This window comes from Eulemur rufifrons, chromosome 6 (assembly GCF_041146395.1).
Source record: "Eulemur rufifrons isolate Redbay chromosome 6, OSU_ERuf_1, whole genome shotgun sequence".
Lineage (NCBI taxonomy): Eukaryota > Metazoa > Chordata > Mammalia > Primates > Lemuridae > Eulemur > Eulemur rufifrons.
In genome coordinates, this window is record NC_090988.1 from 92,817,133 (window position 1) to 92,827,453 (window position 10,321).

A 10,321-nucleotide genomic window follows, 5' to 3' on the forward strand; every position below is an offset into this window, starting at 1 on the left:
TGACTCAGAGATGCTTCCCAGCCAGCGGCTTTTCAATAGCTTCCAACAATCGCAATCAGAAAGTTCTTCCTTCAGGTGAGGTCAGTACCCCCCCCCAACTCCGGCTGAAGACTTGGCTTGTTTTTGTTTTTCTCTTGGTCACTAGAGATGAACCCCTGGGCTGATTACAATTTCCTGCTAACACCCCTTCTGGCTTTATCAGCCATTTGGGGTGTGTTGATGAGAGCAGCTCATAAAAAACAAAACACAAACACACCCCGGGCAGGGTAGCTCACCTGCAGGTGTGGACTCCGCCCTGCTTGGCAGAGTGGACCCAGCAATCCATGGGAGTGCTCTGTGCCTTGGCAGTCTCATCTACAAAATGGGGATGTTCCCCCTGTGGACCTTCTGAAGGCTCCCCTGGCCAGGGATGGCCGTTCTCTCATGGCCAGCACTCCCTACAGTGTCTGGGCATCGTCCGGGGGAAGCAGGGTCACACCTTTTATTGTTAGATAGCCGCTCAATCCCCAGCCCAGCCCCTCATGGAGGACTCCGCTGAACTCCAGAATCCATCAGTGACTTTAATGGCAGGCAAGCACATGGCTCGTGTGCCCTCACCCCAGAATGAATGCACACACCTCACAGCCTGAGGCACGGACCCTAGGGACTGGCAACCCAACGGGAGAGACAGAGAGTGGTTTCGAAACAGGTGGTCAGAGTTCTGGGATGGAAGTAAGATTCTTCACACTACAATTCATCAGTGGAAAATAAAAGGTTTAGCACCTAAATCCGAACACGCCTATCAGTAGTTTGGCAGATTTCAATCACTCAGTCATCAATATGGGACCCTCCAGGTGCCTCCCCCTCAACATCCCCCACTGCCCCCGGCCCCTCCGTGCCTGGCCCTGGGGGGATTCTGCATGGCTGCCGGGCTGCATCCCCTGCAAGCTGGCCTGGAGGGGGCCTGCCCCCCTAAGATGGGGAGCTAGGGAACGGCCTGTACCTCTGCAAACCTAACTCCCCTGGCTCTGGGGAAGGCAAAAGGAGTGGGAGGGTGCACCTGTGGCCAGGTGAGCCTGGGAGGGAGTCCACCTACAACACACATACCCACAGCCCCCTCCCTCCGCCACACACAAACACAAAATTAACAACCTAAGGAGGAAAAATGCACAGGGAATGGACCATAAAGGGCTCTCGCCCCAGTCCACGAGGTGTGTCCATCCACCATGCAGAGGATCCAGCGAGGGGTCAGGACGGGAGTTATTTGGGCCGGTCCACTCCAAACTGGAGGGTGAAGTCTTCAGCGTTCCTTCTGAACAGCTCTGGGTTCTGTGTCAGCAGGTCGGCGAGTTCCACCCGCAGGGGCTCCCCCAGGTTCGGTTTATTCACCAGCATGTTGAGGGCCTCCAAGACTGCGGAGAGAGGCCAGAACAGGACGTCAGGGCGGAGGGAGAAAGCCCCAGAAGGAGGAGATGACTGCCCATTCCCAGATCCCCCCACACTCCGCGTTCGCTCCTTGGGCGGGGGGCCCCGAAAAGGCTCCATCTCTTAGGCTGACGCTACAACCAGGTCAAATGTCCCTCTCATTCTTGGCTGACGATACCCAAGGCCTTGACTGGTTCTATCAGTGGTTCTCAAACAACTAGTTCCACGGCTTCAGAGAAGCTTCTTACCGTGGAAGTAACTGAGATACGTGGGGTTTCTGAGTCTTACCCCCATTTCAACAAGAACCACTTTGTTTTTCTCTGCTATACCGAGATTCCAAATAAACTTTTTTCCCATGAGTTGTCCTCCAGAGCCATTTTAGAGTCATCCAAATGAACTTTTATTTGGACATAAGGGTTCTAAGGCTGAAGACCGAAAACCACACCTCATGGCCCTTCATCTTTCACAGATGCCTCTGAAAACCCAGCGAAGGCAGCAGCCCATGCCCCTAGGCACGTGCACACGCTCAGCTCAGTGTGGGAGTGCTTCACAGAGCCCCGCAGCTCATCCAAGGACCACTCCTCTGCCCCCTCCCTGTGCCACCCCAGGGATCCTTGTCTCGGGGGCTTCGAGCTCCTGACTCGGTCCACACGCAGGGCAGCATGCTGATGAAGCCACAGGCTCTAGAGCTGCCGTGTCCAGTATGGTAGCCACTAGCCACATGTGGTCATCTAAAGCTAAATTAATTAAAATTAAATTCAATAAAGAATTCGGTGCCTCAGTTGCACTGGCCACACGCGGCTGGCGACTGCATTTCAGCTGCGGAGCATTCCCACCGCTGTGGGAAGTTCTGCTGGGTGGCTCTGCTCCAGCGTCAGCCAAGCTCTGCCAGCCGTGTGACCTCAGGCGACCACCTCACCTGTCATACACCTCTGTGTCCCCGCCTATTAAATGGGGCTCATGATAGCATTTCCTCGTGGGGTTGCTGAGGGGATAAAAATGAAGTTGGCATGTGATGCTCTTGGCACAGTGCCAAGTGCTCAATTGCGTGATGGGTGTTATTATTAGGCCAACCCCCTCCATGGCCATTTAGGGCACTGAGTCCCAGGAAGGAACAGAGACTTGCCCAAAGTCCACAGATGGAACAGCGGGCCAAGCTCTTCCTGCTGGCAGCCAAACTGCCTCTGTTTCCCACAAACCATGGCAAAGTTCTTCTGTCACACCTGCCCCGGTGCAGGAAAGAGGCAGGAGCAAGTCAGCCCATCTAGAATCACAGGAAGCATCCTTCTATCTGATGGTAAGTTTACCTGAGACTCGCAATTTTTATCCCCTCTCTTTTGGGCTTTTCCAACTCAACATAAGCCCCATAACCTCCATCCAGTAACCCCCGCCCAGGATCAGCCCCTGCCCCCAGGCAAGGCCCAGCCGCACCTTGGCAGGTCTTGGTGCAAGGCTTCCAGTTCTCGTTGCTGATGATGGGCAGGCAAACTTGGCCGTTCTCGTCCACGTTGGGGTGGTAGATCTTGGTTGTGAAATTTACCTTGGGGGGCTTGAACGGATACTCCTCTGGGAAGCTGATGCGCAGCTTGAAGGCCTTAAGGTGGTAGGGAGGTTGGTCCTGTGCAGAGAGAGGGGGTCAAGCTCTCGTCTGGTTTTCCTCCCCCTGCCCCATCCCAGGGTCCCAGGCAGCCTCTGGTCCACTGTCAGGAAGACTCAGGAGCAGGGATACTCATGGCACCTGCGCCACGGATTAGCAGAAGAGTGGAATCGAAAAAGGAGGCAGAGAAGCCCACTTCTGCTTCTGCTGTGTGGCCACGGGCCAGCCATCTCCCATCTCTGGGCCTCAGTTTCCTCATTTGAAAAATGGGTTAAGATGGACTAGATGAGCTCTAAGGACCATCCCAGCTTTAAAGACTTTCAGAGAATTCTGGAAGAGGAAAAGGACAGAACATCCTCTCTTTGAGAGCTGTTAGCAAGCTCAGGAGAACATCACCATTAGGATGAAGAAATGGAGAAAATGAGGAAATCCTAAAAATGCAGGGGCTTGGGAAAGTCAAATGGTGAGGACACTGTGGGAAACTATATAGCAGTTTCTCAGAAAATTAAACACAGAATTATCATACGACCCAGCAATCCCACTCTGGGAGACACCCGAAAGACCGAAAGCAGCGACACAAACAGGTACCTGCACGCCAGCGATCACAGTAGCACTATTCACAACAGCCAAAAGGTGAAAGCAAACCAAGTGTCCATCAGCAGATTAATAGATAAACAAAGTGTAGCGTCTACATGTAATGAAATATTATTTAGCCTTAAAAAGGAATGAATTCTGACACATGCTACAACATGGATGAACCTTGAAGACGTTACGTTAATGCAGTGAGCCAGACCAAAACAAAAGACATACTGTATGATGCCACTTACGTGAGGTACCCAGAATGGTCGAATTCATAATATAAAATAGAAAAGTAGTTACCAGGCGCTGGGGGGAGGGAGGAATGGGGAGGTACTGTTGAATGGGTAGAGTTTCAATATAGGGACATGAAAAGTTCTGGAGGTGGATGGTGGTGCCGGTTGTACAACAATGTAAACGTACTTAATGCCACTGCACTGTACACTCAAAAATGGTTGGGATGGTAAATTCTGTTATGTGTGTTTTACCATGGCTAAAAAAAAAAGCCAGACTCAGGGGCTGCAATGACTGAGGGCTTGAGAGCTGCCAGGAGCCATTAGAAGACACCTCAGACTTCGAGCCAACTGAAGACTTCGCTGAGCTCCTATCTGCGCCACTCTGTGCTAAGGGCTTGACATGCATTAGCCCTCGCAGCAGAGGGTGGGGGTTACACAGACCCTGGAGCTACCCTGCCATGGTGTGAATCTTGGCTCTGCCACTCCATAACTGTGTGATACTGAGCAGGTAACTTAACCTCTCTGTGCTTCCATGTGGGGATAATAACAAATTTCCTCATAGAGCTTATGTGAGGATGAAATGACTTATTTTATGCCAAGGGCCTAGAACAGGGCCTGGCACATGGCAAGCACTCCATGTGTGAGCTATTATGGTAAGTGCGAAACTCATGACTATTAGCAGCTCTATTTACAGATGAGAAAACTCAAGCTCAGTGTGTGTAAGTAACTTGCTCAGGGCCACAGCGGCCTCACTGCGGGGGGAGCCCAGCACTGTGGACTCTACATCTCCATGTCTCCACATGTGACCACTAGTCCGCACCCCTAGAAGGAGGAACCCCAACCTGGATGACCCCAGTGCAGCACAGGGGCCTTCAGGATGGTTGCAAAGCACCAAATCCTTTCAGAACCTTTGTTACTAATAAGACAGGGCAAGGAGAGTGAGAATGGCATGTGTCGTTAAGCACAGGGTCGGGGTTTTCAACGTTCGTCCTCCTTCGCAGAAGGCAAACCGGAGACCACAGTGATCCTGGGCATGTTGAGCGAAGACGTGGATGAACTACTGGGCAGATACTGTCTCAGCTATTATGGTCTCAATGATAAGAAAGGGCTGGACCTGTGAGGTAAGACAAGGCCAAGGGCTGAGGCCTCAGAGTGGGATGGGAGGGTGTTACAGTTTGGATGTTTGTCCCCCCAAACCTCACGTTGAAATTTGACCCTCAGTGTTGGAGGTGGGGCCTGATGGGAGGTGTTTGGGTCACTTGGTCCTCACAGTAATGAATTCTCACTCTATCAGTTCCCATGAGAACTGGTTGTTAAAAAGAGCCTGGTGCCTGCCCTCTCTCTCTTCCCTCCTCTCCTGCCATGTGATGCCTGTTCCCCTTCAATGAGTGGAAGCACCTGAGTCCTCGCCAGAGGCAGATGCTGGCACCATGCTGCTTACACAGCCTGCAGAACCATGAGCCGAATAAACCTCTCTGCTTTTGAAATTACCCAGCCTCAGGTAATCCTTTATAGCAACACTAAGTGGACCAAGACAGAAGGTATCTGTGTGTCCTGTCTGCAGGGGCTTCTTAACAGAGGAAGGGGGACAGCAGAATCGTGGAGCTGAGAGCTCTGGGCACCTGCCCTGCTCTGCCTCTAGCTGCTGTGTGACTTTGTGCTTCTGCAGGGCTCTGTTTCCTCATCTCCAAAATGAAGACATCGGACGGACTGGACAGAGGATTTCATAATGTACTTTAGGTCAGCTGAGAAATGCCTACTGCCTTCTAAGTTCTGGGTTAAATAAAGTATTTTGCTATTAAAAACAAGTTTGAAAACCATTCATTTTTCATGGCGTGGTTGAGAGGAGACTCTGGAGTCAGCTGAATTCTAGCCCGGCCACCTTATTCTGGGTTACCACAGACAAGTTACTTAACCACCTCGGTTTCCTTCCCTCCAACCATAAAGGGAAGATGACCTTCCTCATCGGCTGGTTAAAAGGATTCAGTATGACCTCATGTGTCATGTGCTCAAAACGGTGCTCGGTCCACGGGGGACTCTTAAGGAATGGGAACTCTTACCATGAGCTCCAAAAGGCTCATCCTGCTGAAACTTTCCATGACCCAGATGTAACAAGTGGGGCCACCTCCGTGACTTGCGACTGAGTCTTTGAGGGACAATTTGTCTGCTAACCCCAGGGACAGTTTTCGGTTTTCCTTCCCCTGCTGGCCAAACCATCCCCTCTTTTATGGCTTCACCAGGCACCTTCGGGCGCCCTTAGCTGGTTATTCCGCACCAAGCTTTGGTCCTCCAGCCCTGGGATTCTTCCCAGCTAGCGTGCTTCTTCAGGACCCCCGTACGGCTGGCCCAGTTCCGGCTGCACACCTCACCATCTTGGTCTTGCCAACCATTGTCTGCTGAAGCCTCTATGGTGGGCTTAGTGGCTACTGGTTTGAGGAAGGGGTCTACTACTAAGTCCAAAAGTCTTTTAGCATCTTCATCAGTCTGCCAGGACCTCCGAAGCAATCAATCCAGAGAGAGACCCCTTTCACCAATGATAACCTTCAATAAAAGGACCCTAAGGCAGGAAAAATTCTTGCCTCGTCCTAACCCTCCCTACCCATGCCCCTGGCCTAAGTCATCCCCAATCCAAAGCCATGATCCCCGTGGAGGACACTCACGGGCAGGAGGAGAGCATGCCACACCAGGACATTGGCATCATCGCTGAACAGGTTCCGCAGGTATCGGGGAGGCTTCTTCTGAAGATCTTCCAGCTCCTGCAGAGGGCACAGCAAGTGGCAGTTGGCCTAGGTCCTCCCTACATCAGCCCCCTTGCACTAGCCGCAAGCTGTCTCAGGTCTAAAACAGGACAGCCCAGGGCCAGCAGCTGGCGAAGTCAAGGCCCCCGTTCACTGAGCACTTAGTATAAATCTGGCACAGCACTAGGTGCTTTAAGTAAATTACCTGATTTTGGTCACACCACAACTCTGTAGGTGCTAGATGTAGGGAAGAGATATTCTTTCAGATGTTAAAAGTTGGGAGTAAACTCTCTTAGGAACTTTTTTTCTCCTGAAAGCAAAATACTTAACCTCTGTTCTCTTGCCTTCTTCCTAGAAAGTCACTAGGTCCTAATTACCTCCCTTTCTTCCTTCCTCTCTTCCTTCCATATGCATCCACTGAGAGTCCACAGCAAAGACATCACCCCACCCCTTCAAACTCTACCAGACCAGGGCTGGGGAAGGGAAATTACTCAGGCAGGCCATACTGGAGAAGAACTCTACACACCAAGCAAAGAAACAAGGGGACAAGAGTGACTCCCCTTCCTAGAAATGTGGCCCATTCACCTGGACATCACTGAATTCTCCCAACAGCCATTTACTGAGCATCCTCTACTGACACTTGGCTAGGACAGGGCCCAGGCCTCAGGAACTTCATTGGAGTAACAGAGGAAATGTGAATGTGATTATATAAATAACATGTGTAGATACACAGTAGGGAAAGAGACCAGAAGGGAGCAGGAAGGCTTCACAGAAGGTGTACACTGTGAGTGGGGCCATGCAGAATGAATAGGAGTCTACCATGCAGAGAAAGGGAGAGACACCAAGGCAGGGGGCCTAGTTAGGGCAAATGTGTACAGTGCGTCCTGTGCAAAGTTAATAGTTATAGGAAAAGAGTTCCATGGTCAAGTATGTTTGGGAAAACTAGGCTAAAGGGTTTCTTCACTGTAGGACTTCCCAGAGCCTCTAATATGCTATTGTGTATGGTGCCTCTTCAAGATATGGGCCCACAGCAGGCAGCACTCCTCAAATGTATGTGACCAAGGAAGCCTGCTCCCCTTTTGGGGTCCATCTTGAAGGACTTCTTTGTGGAAGGTAGATGAAAAGACATTCAAGGGCAGATCACATTCCTCTGGAACAGTCAATGGGTGTAAGCCAGTGGTTCTCAACTGGGGGCACCTTTACCCACCAGGAAACATTTGGCAATGTCCAGAAACACTTTTCATTAAATGGGGGAAGTGCTTGGCATCTAGTGAGTAGAGGCCAGAGACACTGATAAACATCCTGCAAAAAATTATCTGGCCCAAAATGTGAATAGTGACAAGGTTGAGAAACCCTTGTGTAAAGAGAGGCAGAGAGAAAGCTCCCCAAACCCAGTTCACAGTCGGGGAGGGGCCCTTCAACACTGTGGACCATCTGAACTTCCTCTGCCCCCACCCAACATATAAGGACACCTCATTGCCTCCTCCTATCTCTCAGCTTATATTTCATTTCTGTTAGCCAACAAATTCCTTCTGGTGCCTTCTGCCCAGAGTCTATGGCCCCTCGTTTATCTTTACCCCAAACTGGAAGCATCTGCTATTGGAAGTCCTGATTTCAGGATTATTTGTGACTCTTTGACAAGAATGAAGCCCAAGGTAGAACAAAGAAGATCTGGAATAGACATTTTCCTGACTTTACTATAACTAGGAACACTTGGATTTTATCTGTTATAGTTGGGTTCTGCCAAAACTTTCCCAAAGCCTGAGGAAGTTGAAACCCAAGCCAGGACGCACAGCTCTTTCCTAAGGCCTGTTAGGAAATCACCTGACTTCGATGAACAGAAAATGAAAGGAGAGAGGCCATTAAAAGAGCCTGCAGGCTAGAGCCCCAGGAGCCCCGTGGGGCTCAAATTTCAGCCCCATCTCTCCCTACTGAATGACCCCAGACAACCAAGTTGTCTTCTCTGAGCCTCAGTTTCCTCATCTGTAAAATAGGGGTACATCACATATCTCATAGAGTTGCTTTGAGAATTAGATGAAAAATAACTGATGAAAACTGCCTGGCATTTAATGGAGCCAGTACGATAAATACTGGGTCCCCCTCTTTCCCACTTGGCTGGAAAGACCCTCTGCCCCATGTTTCTGCCAACCCGCAGATTTCAGTTCTGGGCCAAGCCCACTCTGGGTGGCCCAGTATGAGGCCATTTTCTTCTCAGAGGCTGAGAGTAGCAGGCACCCCCTTCACCCTGCGAGCCTGCCCTTCCTCTCTGCAGATTGAAGGGGAACCCTTTCTCTGAAGTTCGGAGGTGCACTTCAGAGAGACACAAAGCCTGGGGGGTGCCAGTACCACCTCCCAGGATTTCTCTTCCTACCCATCTATCTCCATCTCCTGCTACACCCCGGGTTTTCCCACCTCCTGGGGGAAATTGCCCCTCCCCATCCTTCCAGACCTTATTTCAAATTGTGCCCCTAATAGGAATGAAGGCTCCAAGAACGCAGGATTTTTGGTCATCTCTGTCTCCCCTACTTCCTAGAACAGGGCCAGCCCATGCAGACATTCAACATTTATTGAACCAATGAATACAAGCCACCTACTCCAGGAGGTCTTCCAGGTCAACCTCAGCATCTTTTCCTTCAGAGAACACCCAGGCAATTTTGCCCCCAAATTCTAATCAGCATCCCCTGCTTCTCAGGACTCTAGTAATGAAGGCATCAAATTATGGGATAAGCTATGGGTTATTCCAAGCTAGGACCTTGCCCTGGTCATCTCTTTCCATAACCCACCTACCCACCACCAGCAGCAGAACGCCTGGCACCAAAATGCCAAGGAACCCTTCCTGCACTTGACACATGTTCAGTTGTTATCATAAGTTTCCTGCAGGAGAAATGAAACTGAAACCAGTTTGGGGGAGCCGGCTCATCTTCACCCCCAGCACAGCTCACGGAGGTGGCGACATCTCCGGCCCCGAAACTGCAGCTCTTGCCCCTCTCGCAGACCCAGTCCTCCTCTGGGTAGGGGGCGGGGATGATAGAGATTCAGCCAGCCCCGGTGCCCGGAAAAATAAATAAATGCGCTCGGAGAACCGCGGAGGAAATGGAGGGAGGAGGGGACAGGGAAGGCGGCACGAGAAAGGGCGCATCCCACACGCGGTTACCTTCGCCACCCGCTTGCTTGCCGTCATCTCGGGACCGCGTATGTGGCACAGACGGACTCCAGCTGGACAGTGCACGACACGCGGACACGGTGAGCCCCGCCCCGGGGACCCTACGTGCAGAAGCCCAGCCCACGCCCCGCGCCACCCGCGCGATCGCTGGGTAGACCTTCCCACCGCTCGTCTGAGACTAGAAGGCCGCCGAGGAGAGGACTCGCTGGGCCCCGGCCAGATCCCCGGCGCTGGGGACTCAGTCCTGGGAACTCGCGCTCTTTGTCGGGAGACCCTGGCGGGCCCTGGAGCGCGCGGCGTCGCCTGGTCCCTGCGGCCCGCTGGGGGGCGCCGTGCACCAGGCTGCGAGCGCGCAGGGGGCGGTGCCGGGGTCCGCCCATCCGGGTTCCAGTCCCCGCTCCGCGGTGGGCGGCCGCTCCGGAGAGCCACGGTCTCTGTCAGCCCCCTCCCCCCCACCCTAAATACACACTCGCCCTGAGTAAGGGATGCTTGGTGTGCAAACGCAGGGCCCCTCCATCACACCGCAGCACTAACCCTTCCCCTAGCGCATTCCCGGAGCCCTCGGGCAAGGCGGTTCCCTCCGTGAGCCCAGGGCCCCACCTCTAAA

General features: G+C 52.2%; 1 protein-coding gene across 1 annotated transcript; it reads right to left on the bottom strand.

The window, feature by feature from the left end:
* Window positions 1-540: 540 nt before the first annotated feature.
* UBE2L6 (ubiquitin conjugating enzyme E2 L6) lies at window positions 541-10,035 on the bottom strand. The gene is made up of 4 exons (XM_069470026.1): window positions 9,706-10,035; window positions 6,474-6,569; window positions 2,836-3,022; window positions 541-1,391 (listed from the first exon to the last, which is right to left on the bottom strand). The coding sequence occupies exons 1-4, from the start codon at window positions 9,730-9,732 to the stop codon at window positions 1,240-1,242; spliced, it is 462 nt and encodes a 153-aa protein (XP_069326127.1). The 5' UTR covers window positions 9,733-10,035; the 3' UTR covers window positions 541-1,239.
* Between the last annotated feature and the right edge of the window lie 286 nt (window positions 10,036-10,321).

Coding starts and splice junctions, on each gene's coding strand:
- UBE2L6 (XM_069470026.1), bottom strand. CDS start 9,732: ATGACGGCAAGCAAGCGGGTGGCGAAG. Junction 3,023..6,473: donor GGCATGCTCTCCTCCTGCCC/GTGAGTGTCCTC, acceptor CTCTCTGCACAG/GACCAACCTCCCTACCACCT. Junction 1,392..2,835: donor TTGCACCAAGACCTGCCAAG/GTGCGGCTGGGC, acceptor CTCTCTCCGCAG/TCTTGGAGGCCCTCAACATG.